Below are 24,470 nucleotides of genomic sequence, written 5' to 3'. Positions count from 1 at the left end.
CTGGATGAACTCTTCCCTAGTCAATTCATCTTCAAATGGAAACACCATTGAGAACATGAAGGACAGAGATGCCTATATGGATGCTGTGGCCTGGACAAGCATGGAAGTCAAAGGGCAGAGCTGAGGTTTCAGATTGAATAAAAAGTAAGCAAGTGGCAACAGTCATTGTCCAAGCTTCTAACCAAGAGGAAGCAAACAGCACCTGGGCACATGCTGCTGAGCTTGCTGTGAAATGGTCACTACTCTGTTCCATAACAAATAAACAATAATGAATTCTAACTCCTGCTTACAGCTCAATTCAGGATTTTGAGTCTACAACCACAAGTCTGTAGGTCTGGCACGTAGCAATGACTTCACTCATCCTCACTGGGGATACGAGTACAAGGACAGAGCAGTCACCAGGGACAGAGATGAAGGTTGACCTACTCTCAAAAGTGATCATTCTGTGCATAAACTGCCAACCAAACTGCTCGGGCTTTATGAGCATCAGCAGCTCCTGTATTCTTGCAGTCAGACATCCCAGGCACAACTGGAGCCTAGAAATGTTCATCCAGGGAACTCTGTTCTGCGAAACAGCAACCATCTTTGACAGAAATGGAGATGGGCATGCCTCACTGGGACCCTGAGTGCAAAAAGCCTGAGGTGAGAGACCAGGAACTTTCAGGCCATGGGGCACTCCTGAGCTGGAGTTCTATCTGAGTTCTATCTGAGCACCTCAATGAGGTGCTCAGGGACGAAGCACACCAACGTCTTCCTAGTGGGAGATGCTGTGTAGGGCCTTTAGAAGTTCTTGTTTGCAGACCAGAACTTTCCTACTGATATTTGAAATTCTTCAACGCAATTTGTTACAGAAGAAAAGTTTTAAGTATGAATACCCGTACCACCCACATCACTGGCATGTCTGGGGAAACAAGTGGACTGAGTCTACATACAAGGGGCAGGCAAAGGATTGGTCTATGATTGCAATGCACACAAGGTGGGGTGACCAGTCAGAAGCTTCCGGAAGAAGTGCAGGAGTCAAACATGTACCGTGAGAGTCTTGTGAGACATCTTGATCTTCAATCTCTGGAATCTCCCTGATGAGACTGGAGGGAGGGAAAGGTGGGTGAGAAACAGAAAGGGGACAGAAAGCCCCTTTCCAAGCTGTTCCTAAGAGGAGGCCTTCCAGAAGTGGCTGAGCTGAGCAATGGGCCACCCACAACTTTGTCCATTTCTGGGGAGGACTGGCTACTAACAGTGCAGACAGGATGCAATGTCTTCCATTTGAGGAGGCTCCTTGCTGAACCACCTGGGGTAGATGAACTGAACGTTAACACAAGGCAGCCTTTATGTGAGGAAAAATGAAGTGCTCATATGAAGCACATGGCAAACAGTAGGCAAGGTAAAACAGAAACCCCACTGCCTGCACTGAGAACAGTAGGTGTGTGTAGATATATAATATTTACACATGAATCAACTACAGCCAAATATTCAATGTTATTAAATCTATGTGTGCTTGTAGACTTCTTTATGCTTATTTGTACTTGTACTACTTGACCTCAATGTAAACAGGCAAACAGAACTCTCACCTTCTTGGAGAAAGAGTATTAAGTTTGAGGTGATAGGGGAGTAGCAGAGGTATTGAAAGGGTATGGAGACAGAAGCAGAGAGAAACAGAGGATTTCCACTGTGATGAGGTCATTAGGAAGTCAGGCTGGAGAAATGACTCTCAGTTGGTCCACTAGTACCCATGAGTATTTGGAAAATGAAAACTGGCTTCAACAGATTTATGTAAATTACATGCAGACAATGTATTCACCTTGAGGGATACTGGAGACTATCACGGCTTTAGCCGTCAGTCTTATTCTCAGTGCTGAGGCACTACTTTCTGTCAGGTGGTTTCACGTGATTAATGGGGTGCAGAGAAGCTCATGAGAAGAGGAGACCTGTGAGCAGCACCCTGCCCTTCACTGCACGTGAGAGAGGCAATGATGGGAAGGAATCCCTGGAGAGGCTCCCTCATGGAGTCAGCCTGCTGCAGGTCATTACATGGAAAAGGTAGGGAGAAGTGGAAACCCAGACTAATAGCCTAACGATGGCAGAGAGCAGTGCTGATGGGTACCAAAGGGTTGGCACAATGGATGGGAGATGCGCAGTGGCACTGCTCTTCTTCTCTGGACCTGGAGTCTGCCCGTGTCAGCACTAAGCTCGCTGCCCAGGGTTCCTAAGACTCACCTGGAGTGTGACAGGGCTTGTGTTTCCACTTCCACGTCATCATTGTCATTTTCCTTTTCTGCAAATGAATTCAAATAGGCACAGTCATCTAGGATGATGCCCTCAAGGCCTGTACAATGCATTGTCCAGCGCTAACACAGCACACCAGTATCCTCAGTGTCACTGCCGACCTCTCAGATAGGAGTTGTCGAGAGGGTTGAGGTCATTTCTGAGGGAACTAGCTTGTTCATTTTTCTTGACACATGAGGTAAATCTCACTATTCCTCCAGTCATCACACCAATAATCGCTGACCTGATTCTCTACACAAATGAAACATAAATTTTCCCATGTGTGGGTGCTGCGGCATAGCAGGTAAAGCTGCTGCCTTCCACCCTAGGATCCCATGGCAATGCCGGTTCAAGTCCTGGCTGTTCTACTTCTGATCCAGATCCCTCTAATGCACCTGGGAAGACAGTACAAGATGGTCCAGCACTTGGGCCCTGAACCCACAAAGAGACCTGGAGGAAACTCCTAGTTCCTCCCTGGGCCTGGTCCAGCCAATGCCATTGTGGCCATGTGGGGAGCAGACCAGAGTATACAAGAGTTGCCTCTCTATCTCCCCCTGTTTCTCTCTCTAATTCTGCCTTTCATAAGATAAAATGAAATCTAAAATAATATTCTCTGCAGATGCTTGGTTCCTAGTGTGATTCCTTTCCATGAGAGAAAGTGCAGTGCCTGTGGTTCTCAATCAAGCTATCTTGGTAGTTTGTGGTTTACCATATTCTGTACATTGAGGATAAGATAAAAGGTGGAACAGGTGAATTTTCAGTTCTGGGGATCAGAGTGAATGTGTGCAGCACAAGAGAAAACTGGGCTACTCATGGAATCTCTAAGCACAGGTCTCAGACTTGCAGCCTCGGGACACACTACTAAGGGAATGGCAGAACATTCTGTACGTGTGGTAGGTGAAATGATGCCAACTTTGAAGGGACAGAGAACGTGGCTGGGCTCAATGAAACAGGGGGAGTAACTTGACTGCAAGGGAGACAAGCGTGCTGCTGGCTCTGACAGGAAACAATGTCACATGCCAGGGACGCGGAATGACTCGTGTGATCAACACTGCAGGGGGCAGAGGGGTCTGCTTCATTATGAACGGATGGCAGAGACAAGCATGAGATGTGCTGCTTAGGTTGGTGTGCATCTGTCACATTCTGCTGGCAATGACTGAGCACTGGAATCTGAGTGACAAAGCCACACGAGGAATGGGAAGACAGCAAAGCCGGATGGGCCAACCACACCTGTGCAACAGACTGGTTGAAAAAGAACACATGATGAGAATGTCTCAGACCCTCCCACTTCCAGGAGCCCTCTCAGGCAGGTGGGAGTGATGAGTGCAAGGGTAGTGCAGGCTCCTTGGCCAGCAGAGGGGGTTGTGTCACCTCATAGTGGGGGACTCACCATCTGCATCTGGAACAGAGAGCACGTCCTGATGCTCCAGGGAGCACCAGCTGCTCCACGTGGAATGGTCAGGCTCAGAAACGACCGGAAAAATCGAGGGAGTGAGGTAGCACTCGTCCAGCGCGTCGTCTGGGTCTTCCCGCTCTTGCTGCTCTGGGAGCTCCCTGCTGAGATGGGAGGGCAGAGACACTGAAGACACACACACAGGTACAGAAGTGACTTTGTCATCAGACTACAGGTTAAAATATGGGAGGGATTTTCAAAGGGGGATATAGAGGGAAACAATACAAAAGGGAACGTTATGAACAGAGCCATTTCATCATTGGCTGAATCTTCCAAATGGCTCTAGTCACCAGTTTCTCCAGCATTTCGATTCCCTAGTAGTCCATGCTACAGTGTCTACTCGGCCTCTGAGTTACCTGGAGGTGTATGTGACGTCTTGCATTTGTACCTCCACTTCGTCATATTGATTTTCTGCAAACAAATTCAGAGAGATTGACCAGGTTAAGCAGGTTTTGGGTCAGATGCGGGTATCCAATGGCCACTACTACCAAGGGGACAGAAACAGCCTGCCATGGTCCTCAGGGATTCTAAGCTCACAGCCCAAGAACTTTCTAGGAGGCAAACTGCAGTTGTCAGGCTGCTCTCATGGAAGGACCCAGGCTGCTGACTGTGGAGAGGAGGTAGAACACTGGGAGAGAGCTATGCATGGAGTCTGCATGCCCTGGAATTGAAACCTCTTTGATGCCACACAGAATCTTGGCTATTCTAAGAGTGGCTCAGGAATAATCTCCCTCTTGTCTATGGGAACAATACAAGCAATTCAAGAGCTCTCTCCCCAGGCCCTTTAGGATTTAGTGATCTAAAATCTTTGTGTGTTGCTATAGTACTGACTCATCCTATCAGACTGATCATGGTGAATTAGGGTAGAGGAGTTTCTATAGAAGGCTGAATGAACTCCATAACACCTCGCATAAATAAATCTATGTAGTTATAGAGAAACATTGAACTTTGATTTTGTAGGGACGTTCCTGGTTGAGCTATGTTTTTTGAACTGTACAGGAAGTACGGTATAAAGGACTTTATGCCCTGGTTTTGAGATGATTGCATAGCTAAGATAAGCTGTCTTAAAGGAGATAGAGACTAGGGATGGCAGTAGTGAAACCAGGATCACAACTTGGCCCACACATGGGAAGTGTCACCAAAAGCCTGCATGGGGCTAGAACTCCAGGGATGCAGCAGTAGAGCAGAATGATATCACTGCAGGTGACAGCAGGCATTATTTCTAAGTTAGAGTGTCTGAAAGGCACTTCCTACACAGGGCCTCTGTGTGTTCCCATAGGCTAGGGTGCAGTGAGACAGACAGCATCTGAGGGGAGGGAAGCTCCTTGACGCTCCTGATGTCTATGTTCAGTGCCACAACCTGGACCCTGATTGAAACCAACTTGTGTCTGCAGGGCCGGTGCTCAAAAGCAGCCCTCAACCTGAGAGCCATTGTGTACAAAGAATGGAGAGGCTACCTGGGAGAACGGTGACAGGTTCTTCTTTCTGGTGCAAACAGGCGTGTTCCCCATCTACACCTAGCACACTGTGGGTGTCCTCAGCATCACCAGTCCATTGCTCAGTGCTCTCAGTCAGGCCAGTCAGGCAGGAGTCACTCGGCAGGTGGTCAACAGCACCAGTGGTAGATGTTTCCTGCTGTGAACTTTGTGCGGTTTCCATTTCATCCACTTCCAAGAGCTCCCTGAGAAGCCAGGTGGGATAAGGATGACAGAGATTAAACCAAGAAGGAAGAGACACCAGGGAGTTGGCTGGTTTGGATGGGGTGCATAAGCGATCGGTCATAGACAGCAGAGAGGCGGTTCCCTCCACTCTGGACATCGTGTGGCTGCCTAGGGGGAGAGGGCCTGGGAAGAGTTCAGGCTCTGCTCATCACACTCAATACACAGCAGCTAATGTGGAAGCAGCCTCCACTGTCGCTGCATGGTGCAGTCACAGCACAAGCACACATTGACAGCCACGCGGGCTGACACCCTGTGCTCAGGTTGGGTTGTTGCAGTGTCCTGCAGCCATGTGATCAAGGTCCTAGGGGCTTGGCAGATTCTAGAGATGTGCTACCTTCTGGGCCTTCTCTTAACCAAGTCACAGGACAGCAAACATGGTTCTGTAGAGGTGCTTTTCTGCAGTTGAACGTGGCTGCAGTCTTCCTAACTGCTCCCTTTGCACATGGCCTCTCTGCTAGTTTTCTCTGATGAGAACCTCAGCTAACTCTGTAGAAAGCAGGTGCGCATCTTCCTCTGCTTTTCCAGAGAGCAGAGAACAGGGGTTCCCTGTGTGTGCAGGCAACACCTAAGGCTGTGAGTTCATGATGGATCCTATCAGCAACTAGGACCAGGACAGCAGACAACCACTTTAACAGGGGGATTTCCTAGTTGGCAAGGAAGGACTCAACACAATCTGCAGTTGTGTTTATGCATGCGTCTCAACTCCATGACTGTCTCGGCCCCGTTTCTGTTCTTTAGCAGACCCTGGGCCTCCTTCATCCGTTTGTTGCCAGCTCTTAATCATTCACTATTACCTGTCAGCAACAAGTCCTTGTGCTGGTGCTTCATCCTCTTCAATATTTTCTGTAAACAAATTCAGAAATGTCCAATCAGGTATTACCACCCCCACCCCCACTACAGTCGAGGTGGCCTCTGTGTGCATATGAATATCTACATATGGGCCAATAGTAGACAAAAACTTCAAATGTTCTGTGTTTAAAGAAACACCTTGCCATTCTCTTGTGGTCCATCAGGCTTTGTGTCTCTGCACTTGGAGATCAGAATCATGGCAGATTCTGCCTGAAACTAGGCCAGCATCCTTTGCTCCCATACCACTGGAAGCTTCTCAAGCTTCCCTGGGACTTCTGCCTGTTATCCCTCATCCTGCCACTAGTGGGAGTCCAAGGCATGGGTTCAATGTTCCCATGGGTCTCACAGAGAACCTCCACCTGTCATGAAGAAGCAAAGAACCCGACTTCCATCCCTCCCTCACAGGCCCTCCAAGTTTTCTCTGCTGTATCATTAGAGGAAATTCTCTCTGTGCCACGAGTTCCCTTCTCAACAGCTTTCCTCACAGAAGTTCTACTAACTCTAGTGCCTGGGCTGGCACTCCCAGGGAGAGGAGGGCCTTTGTCCTATTGGGAAACATGCAAGCAACAGCTTCCACCTTTGATGGTTACATCTGCTCTGCACCAGACTTTTTGGTCCATTTAGTGAATGAGGAGAGAGAAATCCCAGATGGAGAAAGCAATCCCCTGTCTACAGCTTGAGAACCACACTGAGCACAGAGCTGGAGGCTTCCATTCTCACTTAGCTCAGTGACTATGTTCAGCCTAAGAGCAGCCTCACTTCACAAGGTCTTTCTGGTCTTGCTATGGGAATGGACCCAGCCTCTTGCCCCAAAGGACAACCACAATCAGGAAGGGAGGAGACCTTTGGGACACTGCAAGCTTGAAAGACTTATCTGCCCCATCTGTTTTCCCAAGCAGTGCTGACCTTCTCATGGCACAGGTGTTCAGTACCCAGAAATGCTGAGGCAAATGCCCATGGCAGAGAGATGAATGCATCTGAGCCCTTGAGGCTTTCTCAAATGACAGCCTGGGCCCAGCTTACCTGCTCCAAGCAGGTCCTCAAGGCACGCTGACAGCCGGACAGCTTCGGTGAGTAGTCGTCGGAAGCCCTGCCCCTTGCAGGTCTCAGGGTCATGCAGGGTGCGCACGTCCTTCAGGAACTGCTGCAGGATGTGGGCTAGATTTCTCCCCCTTTGGACCTTGGGACGCAACTGGGAAAGTTCTTGGTCCTGATCTTCAAGGATGCCATGGCAATGCCTACGGTGCAAGAGTGGAGAACGTTCTAGATGGGAAGGGATGAGTGTTAAGTTCTCTGTGTTTCAACAGATTTTCATAACCATGCCTTATTGAGCCCTCCACCAGCAGCACCACTCAGGTTTGGAGAAATACCTGTGCCAAGAAAAGCAAAGGGCAAAACAAGGCCTCGCTCCCAGGTTTAGAGGAAGCTCTCGTCACAATTCCTGAGACTCCATTCGGGTCATGTTCTGTCAACAGTGCAAGGATTCTTCCTTCCTCGCCTTCATGAAGGTGCTAATGCAGTTCCTCCTTCCAGCCACAGGCATTTCCATGTAGGAAGACACACAGTGTACAGTGCAGGGACTGGGAATCATGGTGCACGCAGGGGTTACATGGCAAGAAACAAGAATGAAGGTCTGGCAGGGCCAAGCCAAGCATCAGTCTTCTATATCAGGAGGTGACGGTGACTACGGGTAAATGAGGATTGATTGCAAGACGACCAAACAGAGGAGCCCAGCATCCCCTCCTCCTCCCCCGAGAAGACCCAATGCAGCTCCATCTCGAGGTGAGTGCCCACAGAAAAGCACCTGCACACTAAGGGAACCATGAGAACACGGGAGGAACAGGGAACAGGCGTAGCACCACCTACAGAGGACCAAAGCCAACTGGTGACTGGATTCCCAGAAACACAGCCACGGGGACTTCCTGTTGCAGAAGAGAGAGTAAACAGGAGGGCCCCATGGGAGCCCATCCACCTGGACACCTTACTTACAGACTCTCCGCACTTGCAGCTCTGAATTCAGATTCCTCTGCTCCCTCCTTGTTCCATAATGTCCGAGACACGGGGCTTTGCTGTAACTCTCTGCCCTGGTTTGGCACAGGCTGGCTCAGTGTTTGATTTGGGCTGCCCACTAGTGAAACACATCCCCAGCTGCCTGCCCTCCAGAGAGCAGCTCAGCAGACCTGGGCTGCTTTGCAAGGGGCTCTCCATGTGTAGCTTCTTGGTCAACATGGACTCCATGATGTCTTTTTTTTATTATCTATTCATACCATTTTATTTGGGAAATACAGTAATTGAGGAGGGAAAAATGTATTTTCATTTTAATTTCTCCTGAAGGGAGGATGTTTTCAAAGTACCTATTCACTTTTACTTTCATTGTAAAATTAATTTTTACCATTTATTTTTTAAAATGTATCCATTCATTTATTTTAAGGAATATACATTGCATCAGACAACTTTAGGAATAGAGTTCTTCTCCCCATACCCAGGGTACCACCCACACTGCCAGCCCAGCTCCTCTTCCCTCTCTACTTCTCAATCTCACTCTCCATTAAGATGCATTTTCAATGAACTTTGTACACAGAAGACCAACTCTATATTAAGTAACGACTTCAACAATTCCCAACACACCCACACAAGAATAAAAACTGTTTGAGAATTGTTTCACTGTAACTCTCTTACTACAACTCATTGAGGACAGAGGTCCTGCATGGGGAGTCAGTGCACAGTGACTCCTGCTGTTCATTTAACAATTAGCACTCCTCTGTATGTTGTCAGGAACCACACAAGGCTCATGCCATGAGCTGACTAGGCTATGGAAGCATTTTGAAAGCTCTGTCCATATGTAGACAAGACCATCAGCAAAGTGGAAGTTCTCTCCTCCCTTAGAGAAAAGTACATCCTCCTTTGATGGCCACTGCTTTGTCTGGGGTCCCACAGTGATCCTACATGGAGAACATTGTTTGCCACAGTGCCTTGGCTTCCCATGCCTGAGATGCCTCAGTTCTCCCTTCTGAACTGCCCCACTGGAGACACCCACACACCTCCCACCTGCCTGCCCCACACAGAGACCCTTACCTGAGCAGCTCTGGGACCGTGGGCTTCTCTGCCAGCGGCTCCTCAAAGTGGAGCTTCTTGGTCAGTATGGACTCAATGATGTTTTTAAACTTCTCACAATCTGGGGAAAGACAGACACGCAGAACTCAGGGACGTGCTTTTGTAGTCAGTGCCTGCTGAAGTCCAAAAGAACTCCAGGGCCAGGCTACAGATTGGGGGTTTCACGTCTGTAATTCATCAACTCACTACCTAGCTTTTGATAGTCCCTATTTTTAAAAGATTTATTTATGTATTTGAAAGGCAGATTTACAGAGAGACATAGGCAGAGAGAGAGAGAGAGAGTCCATCAGCTGGTTCACTCCCCAAATGGCTGCAAGGTTGGAGCTGTGCCAATCTGAAGCCAGGAGCCAAGAACTCTTTCTAGGTCTCTCATGTGGATGCAGGGGCCTAAGCACATGGGCCATCTTCTACTGCTTTTCAGGCCATAGCAGAGAGCTGGATTGGTAGTGGACCAGCTGGAATCGAACTAGTACCCATATGGGATGCCAGTACTGCAGGCAGCGGCTTTACCTGCTAACCCACAGCGCTGGCCCCACTATTTCCCAATAAAGTGAGAAAAAAGGACTTCAAAGATACAGAAGGTGACTTGTCAAGGTGATTCCACTGGTGTTTACAGAATCAGAATTCCCAGCCCCTGAGCTCAGACTGAATCATGAGCCACTGGACTCAGCAAGCCTTGCAGCATCTCAGGACAAACATGAACCTGGGGCACGAAGTCGTCACCTTCTGTATGTTTGGGAGCTTGATAAGAGTGTAGGACTGTTCCCTTGAATTGGGAAAGATTTCAAGTGTTTGTTATTTCAGACTTAAAGGACCATCTTTCATGGAACTGTGTAGAATACAATGCTTAACAAAGTAAGGCCCTGAGGCAATATGGGCTGATAAAAAGTATACTCCCTACTAAATTAGAAACAGTGCAATAAGGGCCTCATGGATTCTGTTGATCCTGAGCAAGGATCCATCCTTGGAGTTGTATAGGAAAGAAGGAGCGCATTTTGTTGGGACAATCTACAGAGGCAGGAATTATGATAGCACCTACGAATGGGAGAGAAATCCAAGTTACAGAGAAGGTGGGCAATGTGGGGGGGGGCACCCAGGCGAGTGGCCCTGACTCCCCACCCTACACCCTGGGCTTGCTCCCACTCCCAGGTCTCAGGCACGGTCTTCCTCTTCTGGAAGAAGAACTTGTGCTCCAGGAGCAGGACTTTTTGCTCCCAGTGGGGAGGCTGTGTCCGAGGCTGTTCCCGTGGATACCAGAGTTCCAGTGCACAGGAGACTCTCTGTCTCTCTGGAAGCTCATCCTGCTCACTCTGAACACACGTCCACTTCTGGACCTAGGACAGCGCTTTGCCAATGGGAACTCAACAGAAGCTTGAATTGAGTGAAATGCGTTAGTCCCAGAAATGAGGCCCACAGTGAGGGTATAAGGCTGCAGGAGCTGACACAGACAGGATGATCATAAACATGCGCTCAGTATGGTGGAGCCTGACCCTGAGGACAACAGGCAGCTCTATGCCTCATCAGGAACCCATGACAGATTCAGCACTCCTGTCACCCTACACCTCACTGCTAGCTAGGAAAACTTGCGAAACCCTGTGTGTCAGCTCGGGAGTGTGGTCAGGAGGAAATTAAGTTCGACAAAAAGCAGACAAAAATCACGTAGTGAGGCCATTCAATTCCTCACGAGAAGATACAGGACAATCATCACTGTGGTGAAATGACCCGAGAGAACTTACTGTATTTTTTCAGCTCCTTGGCCAGGGCAAAGTTTGTAGCCTCAGCTATGAGAAACTTCTCCTTGAGCTCCCAGTAGTCCTGTTGGCTCTCTGCCAGCTGGGATCGCAACTGCTGGCATTCGAGGTCGTTCAGTTCTGCCACGGGATCTGATGCAGGGCTGTGGGATCCTGCCATGCTGATGGTGTGTCACAGCAGGACAACAGGGACTGGGGAGAGGAAACCCAAACACAGGCGAGGGTCAAACAAATGACATCCAAGAGTTTCAGGTAGGCTTGAGGGGGGACAATAGCTGTCAAGCTTCACTTACTGATGTGAAACACCTGATCCACAGCCCGACAACACTGGGAAGTTCTTCTCTGGACAAACAAGGATAAAACTGCCAAAGCCTAGGTTGAAGGCACTGCCTGTCGCTCAGTCTCTGCTAGGACTGGCTGTTGTGTGGCAGCTAACGGTCTGCCGTTGCCATCACAGAATTAGAAGGTGGAGAGCGTCACGGAATCTTTGGAACTCTGCCTTCCAGGGGCCTAAGCTAGGTAGAGGCACAAGACCCCCACTGGTGGGGACAACCTACCCATCTGCCAGTCTCACAGTTATAGATCCTGCGCTGACACCACAGACCGTGTCCCCCAATCACTTAAGCATGTGTCGCTCGTAGAGTCATGTATGTGTATGAAAATACCAAGGCAGAAAATGTGTCCCAACAAGCCTTCCTTTCTCAGGGCTGTTAGGAAGGCACCCCACCTGCTGTTTAAAGAGATCTCAAGGCTTTTCTACCTGTTTGAAATCCTGAATTTTAAGCTTCCATGAGAAATGGGTCAGTTTATTTTCTTAGAAAGGAATTTTGAGAGCTCTTTTAGTTCTCTGGATAGAATTGTTATATCAGGTATGCAATTTCAAAATGTTTTCTCCCTATGTTGGCCTGTCTATTCATTTTCTTATCAATGACTTTGAATGGGAAATTTGAACATATTAGGACATTTATGAAATTATTCTTGTATTACATATAATTTGGATATCTTACCTAAAAGATGTAATTTAATTCAAGTTGAAAAGACTTTGTACTATTTTTTCTTCTAAGAGGTTGAAATTGGCACAAGCTGTTGGGCACCAAAAAATAGGTTGTGCCCAGATCGTTAGATCCCCGCAGAGACCCCCAGAGAGTCGATCACACCGAACTGCAAAAGCAAGGTTTATGCGGGAGTACAAGCCATGACAGGGACCCCATCCAACCAACCGGCACAGCGGAGGAAGGAGTGAGGCCCCGGTCTTTCTTTGGGAGAGATTTGAAAGGAAAAAAGGGCTCCATCAGCAGGAAAAAGACAGTTACATACAGCATGGAAGCTTTGGGTACAGGGAGTTACTTTGTTTAGCAATCTCTACTGTGCTGTCCTTGGTTTACCGAGCTCGCTGTCCCTGGTGAGTTGTGGTGATATCTCCAGAATGCCTGAATGCCTGCTTTTACAAGGACCTTGGTCTGCTATGGGAAAAGGAGGCTGCTTTTTTATTGTTTTAAAATGGAGTCACTTTGGTTCTTCAAAGCATTTGGCACAGCAGTTACGATGCCACCTGGGGTGCCCACACCTGGATCAGAGTGCCTGGGACCGAGTCCTTGCTGTGCTCCCCCCTCCAGCTTCCTGGCAGTGCACACACTGTGAGGCAGCAGCGACGGCTCCAGTACTTGTGTCACTGCAGTCTAGGTGGGAGATCCAGATGGACCCAGTCCTAGTTTCAGCCTGGCCAGGCCCAGGTTAGCTCAGGCCTCCTAGGGTCACACCAGTCAACAGGAGATCTCTTTTCTCTGTCTCTTTGCCCTTTGGATGAAACAAGTAATTTATAACATGGAGCAATTTATGAAAATGTATTTTGTTTAATTATACTTATTTGAGATGTAGAGATCCAGATGTAGAGAGACATACACACACAGAGAAACACAACCAAGGCTATGTGTTCCATCACTATTTCACTCCCCAAATGCATGCAACAGTCAGGCTTGGCCAGGGTGACACTTGGTGTCCAGAACTCCAATTTGTTCTGCCAATGTGTGGGAAGAACCCAATTCTTTTTTTCCATTTTTTTTTAATTTTTTTGACAGGCAGAGTTAGACAGTGAGACAGAGAGAGAGAGAGAGACAGAGAGAAAAGTCTTCCTTTTTCCATTGCTTCACTCCGCAAGTGCCGCTATGGCCGGCACATTGTGGTGAGCGTGCTGCGCCGATCCAAAGCCAGGAGCCAGGTGCTTCTTCCTGGTCTCCCATGCGGGTGCATGGCCCAAGCATTTGGGCCATCCTTCACTGCACTCCCAGGCCACAGCAGAGAGCTGGACTGGGGCAGAACCGGTGCCCCAAGTGGGACTAGCACCTGGGATGCCAGCGCTGCAGGCGGAGGATTAGCCTAGTGAGCCATGGCGCTGGCCTGCTTTTTTATAATATATTTATATATAATTATCGCGACTATTTATATAATGATGGCATACTTATTTTGAGGAATATGGGTGTTACATATTTGAAGTAGTTTTTTAATTAACTTCTTTATTTAATGTTGTATGTATATCATAAATGCAACATTAAGAACATAGTCATTCTTCCCACCTACCTGCCCTCCCACCTCTTCTCCCCCTTCTCCCCCTCTTCTTCCTCCAACACCCCTGTTTAGGCTGAGAAAGAAAAAAAGACAGAATGGAACAAGAAAACTAAGAGAACTGTTACTCAACAGCCTAGCAAAGGGCTGTCCAAGGGTATTGCTTCTCAAAGGTGATTTCACTTTTTGCCGTCTTCTGCTATTCCCTTCCTTCTTCCCCCTTCTTTCCTTTTAGAAACTGAATGGTCTCCAAAGAAGAACCCACGGATGATACATCTGTTGTGAGCTCTTAGACATCCCTCTAACCCATGAGACATAAGAATATCCTCCAATGAATGCACTAAAAGGAAGTGATTCTGGAGAACAGTTCTACTAGTAAGTCCCTTGATACAGCTTTGAGGACAGAGGGCAGTGCACAGTGGCTCTCACTGTGTCTTTAACAAATCACACTCCTATGTCTGACATCAGTGCTCACCCAGGGCGCTTGACATGAGCTGCCTCGGCTACAGAAGCCTTCTGGATCCTAACTCAACAAGGCCATAAGCAAAGAGGAAGCTCTCTCCTCCCTTCAGGGAATGTGCGTCCTTCATAGTGGCCACTTCTTTCCACTTCAGTTTCACCCACAGGTATCCTATATGTAGGGAATTTTTTGCCAAAGGGCCTTAGATTCCCATGCCTGAAATGCTCTCGTGGGCTTTCCAGCCAGACTGGAATGCCTTATGGGGATTTTTTTTTTTTTTTTTGAGTTCACGGTGCTATTCATTCTGTGAGTCTGCCGTATGGACCACTTTTCTTATTAGACTCTTCCCTCCTTTGGAATTCTATTATTGTTTCCAAACACTTGGTCCTATTTATATGATCACTTTACCACTTGATCCTGTCCATGTACTCTATAACACTGAAGCTGCTCTTTTTATCAGGCAGCTTAAGGGATGTGGGGGTCCTATGGCAAGTTGTTAAACCGTACCCTTAGAACTGAGAGATCTAATACTTGATCCATCCTATGCTGCCTCCTAGGGTGCACATTAGCAGGAATCTGGACAGGAAACCCTTTGGTGACTCAAGCCCTGCCACTCAAATATAGGATGTGAGCATTGCAAAAGCCACTTAACTGCTGAACGAAATGCCAGTCCCCAGAGCTGCAAATTTTAAGGTTTCCATTTGAGTGGATGATCAAAACTGGGATTTTTTTTTTTTTTGAAATTTTAAAATCTGATGTCTAAATAGATGTAGAGTCACCATTGTGGCATAGTGGGTTAAGCCACCACTTGAGACACTGGTCTCCTATATGAGTGCTAGTGAAATCCCAGCGGCTCCACTTTCAGCTGATCCAACTCCTTGTTGATGTGCCAGGGAAAGCAGTGAAAGACAGCTCAAGTTCTTGGGCCCTGGAGCTCATGTGAGATACCCAGATGGCATTTTGGGCTCCTGGCTTTGGCCTGGCTCTGCCCTGGCTGTTGTAGGCACTTGGGGAGTGAAACAGAAGAGGCAAGGTCTCTCCCTCTCAGTGTGTATGTGTTCCTCTCTGTCTGCAACTCTGCTTTTCAAATAGAATAATAAATCTTTTAAAATAATTATTAAAATATTTAAAAATGATATTGTAATGTACATATCCAGAGTGCAATGATTACTCTAGACCAGTAAATAAAATATTCATCATCTCACAGTTAACCTTTATGTGCCTGCACATGGTAAGAACCCACAAAATCTACTGTTAGAAAATTCTCAGACTTTCTCATTCTAATGGAGAATAAAATGCTCCACGAATAACTCAGATTCTCCTGCTTAACTTCAGAACCCTAGATTTAGTTCTTCTCTATAACCACTACTTTGTACTCTTGGGTCAACGTCTCTCTATTCTTCCCACCAGACTCCACTACCTTGAAGCCCTCTCTTATATTCTCTGTTGCGACATATTCAACACTTTTCCTTTTCTCTTTCAGACTCCACACATAACAGACTTCATGCTGTGTTATAATTTCTGTATCTGGTTTATTTCACTTACCATAATGTCCTCCAATTTCATCCAGTTTCTCACAAATGATAGGAGTTCCTTTATCTTTGAGTTAAACAGCATTCCATCACATAAATATATATATTTAAGCATAATCATACATCTATCATGTATATGCATTGTTACACATTATATATCTATCTATCTATCTATATATATATATATATATACACACACACACACACACAGAAATGTATAAGAATGATTCAAAAGCTTCAAGTGATTCCAAAGTGTCATGGAAAGTCTGTAGCATCCTTTTGTTAAAATATACTTTACAAGCCATATGTATAGCCAGCAAGATTTCTTAACCAGCCTTCTGTTGATGGACATTTAGGCAGTTTGCATCTTGGCCTCTGTGAATAAGGCATCAACTAGGGATTGCAGGTATCTCTACTGAATGCTGATACCTTTTTTTTTCTTTCTTTGCACATATACCCATAAGAAGGAGGAATGGGTCATTTGACAGTTCTAGTTTAACGTTTCAAAAATATTTCAATAATGTTTTCTATAATGGCCATACCACTCAACATTCTCACACGTAATGTAGAAGTGTTTCCTTTTCAGTACACCCTTGCCCACATTTATTCTCTCTTGTCTTTGGGACAACAGCTAACCATATGGTTCTGAGGTGTTATCCCTCTGGGGTTTGGAATGGTGTTTCCCTGATGAGTACTGATAACAGGCAACTTGTCAATCACCTGGTAGCAATGGGTATTCCTTTCATGGAGTAATGTCTACTCAGGTCCTTTGCCAACTTCTCAGATGAATGATTAATTATTTTGGCTACTGAGTTCTGTGAGTGCTTTCACACTCTGGCACAGAGAAAGCAAAAGCATTGTGAACAATGGACATAGGTCTTGGCCCCATGTGGGGATCATGGGGATCCTTACTTTGGGGCCGTGGGACTGCACCACTGCCATTTTATTGTTTTTTGCAGTGTGCAGCATGGCGGAATTGAGCATGGGTGGAAAAATGTACCTAGCTGAAGAGGGCAGGAAGGGTGTGGTTTCTCTCTCTCTCTCTCTCTCTTTTTTTTTTTTTTTTTCGTGGCGACACTGAAGTTACCAGGAACTCTAGTTTGCATGGAAAGCTTTTGTTCAGCATAAACCTACTCTGATTCCATCCAAGAATCTCCCTGGCCAGGTGCACAGGTTCACTGTGGAGTCAGTTTCTCTCCTGACCTCAGTGCTCATGGAAGGTGGCTCCTTCAGGAGCTGGAAAGTAGAGTAGGCCTTTCTGAGTATCCCCTGAGGTTTCCAACACAATGTGTCCTTCATCTCACCCATACTTGGTTTCACCCTAACATTACCTTGTCATTCTCTGGGTCATTCTCATGTCCCAGAGAGCTGCTCGTCGTCCTTCATCTGCACCTTCAGTTCTGGCTTCTCAGGCTGTGGATTCAGCTCCGGATCTGGGAGGAGACACAGAGGAGGGACTAGGTCAGGTCTCAGACTCAGTTCCCAGGGCATGTGTGGTTCCCCAGGGACTCCGAGGAACCTAAGCAGCAGGACCTCTGAGAGGAACAATACACACTTTACCTCACTGATGAGGAACCTGAGGTCCATAGTGACTAAAAGGTTGTCTCGGCACCACAGCACCTGATGGAGGGAGGGCCGCCCCATGAGCTTTGACTTCCAGCTTCACTGTCCCGAGCATGGCTCTTGTCTTCCAAGAATGCATTGTTGGGTTTTGTGGACTTCAGATAAAGCACTGCTATTTCTGCCGCTAAAAACAAACAAAAGTATGAGGGGCATTCCTTGGACACAGCTTTTCCCACACTTCTGTTGTCCCATTACTTATGCTATCACTGGGTGATAGAAAGGGACCAGAGAACACACAAGTTGGACTAGTATTTAACACAGCCCTGCCTGTCCTGCGTGGTCCCTTACCTCTGGGATTCCCCCTCAGGCTCTCTCCTCTGCTGCAGTGCTGGAGAGTGTCAGACCTCATGGAGGTCATTTCTGTGTGGAGACCCACGTTCTTCTTTTTATCTCCTGGAGCCACGGAGAGTAGAGATTCCTTCTGGACCTCTGTGGACCCAGCTTTTCTGCTAGGCAATGCTGCTAGTTTCAAAGACAAAAAATTAAAAACCACAATGACCAATGGAAATCAGGCCAATAAAGATTTTCCAGAGGTGCCTGAGATCATGAGAACAGCCTCTCATAAAGTGGTCAGAGCCAAGCATGGGGCGTTGGCAGGCTGACTCCGGTAAGGTATATGTGCAAAACAACCAAGAGAAGGCTGCTGACACCAGGAAGAAGACACATATCAGGGGAGTGTGAGAAGAAAGGACAAGTACTGGCTCAAGTGAAGATGGAAGTATTGCGGGCTGAGACCCAGGGCAAGGCCCCACGTCACAGAGGATTAGTCCTTGGCCTTGAAACCTATCCCAGGAACTCCTGATGGGTTTGCCCATCTCAACTTGAAAACTTTTGGATCCATGACTTCCTTGTAGCCTCCATTTTTGCCCTTGCTGAATTAGAGTCACTGCCACTGCCACCCTATGGCCACTGCACATGGGGGCAGATAAGCAGTGTGTTTAATGTCAGAGCAGCACAGATGGAAGGGATCACACACAGCATCCACATGTAACAAATGCCTCCAACAACGCATTCGCATCTCCCTTCATGACCCAGGGAAATCCCACATTGCTGCTGTGAGGCATCTACCTGACAGGTGCAGTGTTTCCATTCCTCATATGTACTGGATTATTAATTCTTTATTAGCTACACAGTGTGGAATTCCAAAATCAATGGTCTTATTATATGCTCACTACCTTCTTGATGAGAATTGATAAGTGCTATCCAATTCTATACAGATACAAAAAATTAAATACCTTGTGATAAGTTCAACCAGGATGTGAAAGGCCTCTTCAATGAAATTCAAACACATTGAATCTAATGAAAGAAAATGAAGCAGACACAAAATAATGGAATTCCCTTGTATGTTCTTGATTTGGAAGAATTAATATTATTAAAATATCAAAACTACCCCAAACAATTTAGAGAGTCAATGTAGTCCTCATCAAAATACTGATGACATCCTCACAGAGTTAGGAAAAAAAAATCTCAAAATTCTTATGAAAACACAAAAGACTCTGAATACTCAAAATATTCTTAACAGAATGAAGCCAAAGCTGAAGGCACCACAGTTCAAAATTAAAAAGATATGCCACAAGGCTGTTGAGACCAAAACAGTATGGTACCAACATAGCAATAGACACATAGGACAATGGAAAAAAAGAGAACCCCTAGAAATTCATGCACCTACATCCCACTTACTTTTGACAAAGGTGTGGAAAACAATACCTGGAGATACCCACATCTGTTTAATTGGACTGGGAAAATTGGATTTTAATTTACAAAAATCAACTCAAATTGGATCATGATCTAAATCTAAAATCTGAAACTATGAAACTAACAGAGGAAAACATGGCACAAATGCTCTAAGAAATAGGCAGAGTCAACACAGTTTTTGGGCTAAGACCAAAAGAACATGGACAGCAAAAGTAAATTGGAAAAATCTGATGTTATCAAACCAAGAAGTTTCTGCCCAGGTAGATACATTTTTACAGGTTGGGTAAGTGAGCCCGATGCTGTGAAATCCAAGGAACTGCCTAGAAGAAACACACTGGCAAAGACAGAGACTGTCTTTGGGAAAGGATGGGAAAAAAGATGCTTATGCTAATGGATACTAAATGTGAGCAAGAGTACCTACGGTTGGATCAGATAAAGTAGTTTTGGTGATAAAAACTATAACAAGAGACAACGGTTGCTATAAAATGATCAAGGGTTTGATTCAACAAGAAGATGTGATAATGGTAACTGCATATGCACCCATTGCTGTAGCACCCTAATTTATAAAACAAAACTATTACATCTAAAGGACACATGCATTCCAATGCAGTAATAGTGGGGGACTTCAACACTCACCTTTCATCAACAGAAAGAGATCACCTGGGAAAAAAAATTAACAAATGTCAGAGAGAAACTGCTACAGACCAAATGGCCATAACAGATGACTACAGAATACTTCACTCCACAGCTGCAGAATACACATTCTTTTCATCTGCACATGGAACATGGATGCTATAACACTAGAAATCAACAACACAAGAACCCCTAAAGTTATGCAAATACATAAAGGCTGGATAAGAAACCAAGAGGGAAATTTAAAAATTCCATGAATCCAATTAAAATGGAAGCACAACACACTGAATCTGATGGGAAATTCTAGAAGTAGTACTCAGAGGAATGTGTATGGGATTATTATTTGATGTTCCTGCATCAAATAATTAGAAAGACTTCAAATAACCTAACAAGGTATCTCAAAAATCCTAGAAAAACAGGAGCAGACCAATCCCAAGTCAGTGGAAAGAAAGAATAAGGATGCAGGCAGAAAGAGAGGAAAGAGCAACAGAGAACCGAGGGCCTCACACAAAATCCAGAACACTGCAGGAACCCAATATGCAGTGGCATTCACCATTCAAGACTCCATGTGCTCGCATTGCTGGTGTCTGACTATCTCAGAATAGAACAGCCATCAAATACAAGAGAACACAGACCATCCTATTGATCACAGCCTTTCCAGGCCTCTTGAGTGTAATCTGAGTTGATAAAATCTCACAATAAAGAGTTAAGTGCTGGTAAAAGTTAACAGAAGGTAACAGGGGCTGTCTAGTTTCTGCAAGGGAGATAGAAAAGAACATTCTCATCAGTGGCTGCGAATGTGGACAGGAAAATCTTCTTGCCAGGCAATGGGGCCAGAACAACACCATCAGGAATGTACCAGAACTTTGATCTTGCAATTGCCTTTACAGGATTACAACCTGGAGAAATACTTTCACAATCACTAAGGGACATACCAAATATATGTAGATGATGCCCCTTGAGACATTATTAATAATACTAAACATTTGAATCATTTGAGGGATATTAACATATGTGACTAGAATGGTCCATCACACCATGACCAGTTATCCATGTGTCTAAGGCAATGAGGAGATTCTGAAAGAGCAGATGGTGATGGACTGGTAAGAACTAATGTGACTGAGCAGTTACAGTGTGCTAGACACAGACAGGCCTCAATGCTCTGCCCCCACAGCTCGTTAAAACCTTTGCCAAGTCATGTCGAAAGTACTCCTACTTGTCCGTTTCTTAGTGTCTTCTCTACCATGACTATTAGGAAACATCAGTGAAAGAAACTGAAGCAGGCACAAAAACTAGAAAGACATCCATGTCCACGGATTACAAGAATTATCATGATGAAAACGTCTACTCTATACAAAGCAATTTACAAATTCAAGGCAATCCCCACAAAAATATGATGCACATGATTCATATACCTAGAAAAAGCACCTCAAAATTTATGTGGAAAAGACACAGGTCTTGTTTTCACACCTATTGGAGGAGGGATCCTTCCCACACATCCCTGCAATCTCATTAATGGGAGCATTGGGTTCAGGCAGGATTTCTGCACAGCTGATTTTAAGGAGAAGGAGATGGGGCCTGGCTGTGGCTTTGTAGGGGAAGCCTCTGTCAGCCGGGCCAGGATCCCGTGTGGGAGCCGGTTCATGTCCCGGCTGCTGCTCTTGCAATTCAGCTCTTTGCTTATCGCTTAGGAGAGCAGTGCAAGATGGCCCAAGGGCTTGGGCCCCTGTACCCATGTGGGAGGCCCGGATAAACTCCTGGCTTCAGATCAGCCCAGAGCAAGACAATGAGGCCATTTCAGTGGTGAACCAGCAGATGGAAGCCCTTTGTCTCTGTCTCTCCCTGTCTCTGTAGTGCTAACCCTCAAATAAAGAAATCACACACACACACACACACACACAACGAGTAGAGAGGATAAGGATGGAGAGAACAGGTGCAGAACAAACTGAATGACTCAAACCCCGGGGCAGAGCTGGCTTGGGCCCAGCAACCTCTCAGGGAAGAGATGAGTGAACTCATGTGGCCATGGGAAAAGACACTGCCCTGCTTCTTCTAATAATAATAATTATTTTATTTTATTTGAAAGACAGAGTTACAGAGAGAGGTGGAGCCTGAGAGAGAGAGAGAGAGAGAGAGAAAGGTCTTTGGTTCACTCCCCAAATGACCACAATGGCCAGAGCTGAGCTGAGCTGAAGCCAGGAGCCAGGAGCTTCTGCCAGGTCTCCTACACAGGGGCAGGGGCCCTAGGACTTCGTCCATCCTCTACTTCGTTCGCAGGCCCCAGCAGAGAGCTGCATAGCCAGTGGAGCGGCCCCCATGGAGGTCGGGGCTGAAGGCTGGGGCTCTAACCCGCTGTGCCATCATCCTGCTGGAGCCTGCCCTTCTGTGCACGCCCTGTGGCCCCCACGCTGCAGCTCCTGGGCTCCTCTCCTTAGTGTGACTGCGCCAGCTCCAGGGCCTCTGAGCCCAAGGCAGTGCGGGATGACCTGCAGCCACCTTAACCTCACTTCCTTAGCTGCACTTTAACCCTCAGAGACTTCTGCCCGCAACAAAGTTATAAACTACAAGCCCGCACGCAGGAGGCAAGGCTCCTCTCTCTAAGAGAAAAGACAGCAGGATTCTAGCCCCTGGAGTCTGGGAAGTTTCAAGTCAGTGTCTCTGCACAACACCGGAAACGCCCTGGTCCCGGCCGGTGCTGTGTCCTGGTGGGCTAAGCCTCCGCCGGCAGGGCCGGCTTCCCCCATGGGCGCTGGTTCCTGTCCAGCTGCCCCTCTTCCGCTCTGGCTCTTCCTAATGGGCTGGGGAAGCCGTGGAAGATGGCCCGAGGGCTTGGGGCCTGCTCCTGCCTGGGAGACCCCTTGCGGTGGCCATCTGGAGAGCGAACGAGAGCATGGAAGCCCTTTCTCTCTGTCTCTCCCCTCTGTAATTCTCTCTCCAATGAATGAACACAACAGTAAGAACGAAGCACGCGGAGTTAACACCTACAGGAGGCTGTGGTCCGCACAGCGCCCCCTGCCGCCCGGGCCCGCACCCCGCGGCCTCCTCCGGGGCCCGGCCCTGCCCGCCCTCCCGGGAGCTGTGGGCGCGGCTCCCCCGTCCTCCTCCCAGGAGCGGCGTCCTGAGCCTGGGGCCGGCGCCGTCCTCCTGGGAACCCTGTCCCTCGGCGCGGGTCCGCCCCGCGTCCGCGTTTCCCTGTCTCCTCCTCGGACTCCGGTTCCGGAAGGCGGCCCTCAAGGGGCCCCGCACCGCTGTCCCCGCTCCGGAGCCCTGGCCGGGGTCCTCCAGTGTCCACAGCGCTGTGTTCCGAAGCGGGGCCCGCATCCGGGTACCCAGGGGTCGGCAGCCCCCAGGCCCTCGGCGGCCTGCAGGCCGGGCTGGGGGCCGTGATGGCGCCCTGGGGCTCAGGGGCCTGGGCTGTGTGAGGGGCGGGGGCCCCGGGTGGGTGGGCGGGGCTCGCGGAGGGCGGGAAAGGCCGGGCCGCGCGGCGGTGGGCGTGGCCTGTGGGAGCCCCAGGTCCGGTGCGGGGTTGTCCCGCGTGTCCGTGTCCCCGCCCGTCCCAGCGGTGTGGGAGCTGACGGAGGAGCGGGTGCGTGGCGCTGTGGCCTGTGGGGTTTCCCCTCTGTGGATGAATGATCGTCTGCCACCTTGAGCTCCGTCTTCTGTTCTTCTCTGGGGTCCCGACCCTTCCTCCCCTGCCCGTGGACCACTCTTCCCGGGTCTCTCTGGCCCGGATCCTGAGGGAGCAGCAGAGTCCGGAGGAGAAACCAGCGTTGGCCTGGGGGAGCTCTTTGTGTCCCCTCTCCCTGGTCACGTGTGGAGACCTGACCCACGGCACCGCACTGCCGGCTATACAGGCCGGGCCCTGTAGGCTAATCCTCCGCCTGCGGCACCGGAACCCGGGGTTCTGGTCCTGGTCGGGGCACCGGATTCTGCCCCTGTTGCTCCTCTTCCAGGCCAGCTCTGCTGTGGCCTGGGAAGGCAGTGGAGGATGGCCCAGGTCCTGGGCCCTGCACCCGCATGGGAGACCCAGAGAAGCACCTGGCTCCTGGCTTCAGATCAGCACGATGGACTGGCTACAGTGGCCATTGGAGGGTGAACCAACGGCAAAGGAAGACCTTTCTCTCTCTCTCTCTCTCTCTCTCTCTCTCACTATCCACTCTGCCTGTCAAAAAAAAAAAAGAAGAAGAAGAAAGAAAGGAAGAAAGGAAGAAAGGAAGAAAGGAAGGAAGGAAGGAAGGAAGAGAGAAAGAGAGAAAGAAAGAAAGAAAAGAAAGAAGAAAGAAAGAAAGAAGAAAAAGTAAGAAAGGAAGGAAGGGTTAAAGAGAGAAAGAGAGAAAGAGAGAGAGAAAGAAAGAAAGAAAGAAAGAAAGAAAGAAAGAAAGAAAGAAAGAAAGAAAGAAATCTGGTATTAAAGTGGCATGTAATAATTGACACAGGCATGAATGTTAATGCATGGTAAAGTTGTTAAAGGAAGGCCACTTTCAAACAGGATATTTATACATCCTCCAAGCAGCACTCTCCAAAGTTGTTTATTTCAATTCTGAAATTTTATTATCCAAAGTGGATGATTTTTACAGAACAAAAGTAAAAGCAGGTATCAAAATCAGCAAAGAGTTTGTAGAATTTCTGCAGAGAATTTCACCGAAGTCAGGGATGGTGAAAGTGGTATCCAAGGTAAAACCTCGATGACTGCTGCTTTGTCTCTTGGCATAAATTACCAGGCAGTTTGTTCTGGAGGTACTGAATAACTTGTTGTCACCACAGGTCAGTTGTTGAGAACCAATTCAAACAAAGCAAAACATTGTTTTATTTTTC

At 47.6% G+C, this 24,470-nt stretch overlaps 1 protein-coding gene across 1 annotated transcript in view; it reads right to left on the bottom strand.

The window, feature by feature from the left end:
* Window positions 1–611: 611 nt before the first annotated feature.
* LOC133763862 (neuroblastoma breakpoint family member 6-like) overlaps window positions 612–24,470 on the bottom strand; it is a 46,736-nt gene continuing 22,877 nt past the window's right edge. Inside the window, exons 2-11 of the mRNA XM_062197582.1 lie at window positions 11,136–11,342; window positions 9,361–9,460; window positions 7,309–7,523; window positions 6,231–6,279; window positions 5,173–5,396; window positions 4,072–4,126; window positions 3,653–3,819; window positions 2,215–2,272; window positions 1,030–1,085; window positions 612–622 (exon numbers count right to left, since the gene is read on the bottom strand). Of these exons, the coding sequence (XP_062053566.1) occupies window positions 612–622; window positions 1,030–1,085; window positions 2,215–2,272; window positions 3,653–3,819; window positions 4,072–4,126; window positions 5,173–5,396; window positions 6,231–6,279; window positions 7,309–7,523; window positions 9,361–9,460; window positions 11,136–11,310 (1,110 nt within the window). The 5' untranslated portion in view covers window positions 11,311–11,342. The remainder of the gene's footprint in view (window positions 623–1,029; window positions 1,086–2,214; window positions 2,273–3,652; window positions 3,820–4,071; window positions 4,127–5,172; window positions 5,397–6,230; window positions 6,280–7,308; window positions 7,524–9,360; window positions 9,461–11,135; window positions 11,343–24,470) is intronic.

This window comes from Lepus europaeus, chromosome 1, assembly GCF_033115175.1.
Source record: "Lepus europaeus isolate LE1 chromosome 1, mLepTim1.pri, whole genome shotgun sequence".
NCBI classification, from domain to species: Eukaryota; Metazoa; Chordata; class Mammalia; order Lagomorpha; family Leporidae; genus Lepus; species Lepus europaeus.
The sequence above is the reverse complement of the archived record's forward strand: the minus strand, read 5'-3'. Positions and strand labels throughout refer to the sequence as shown.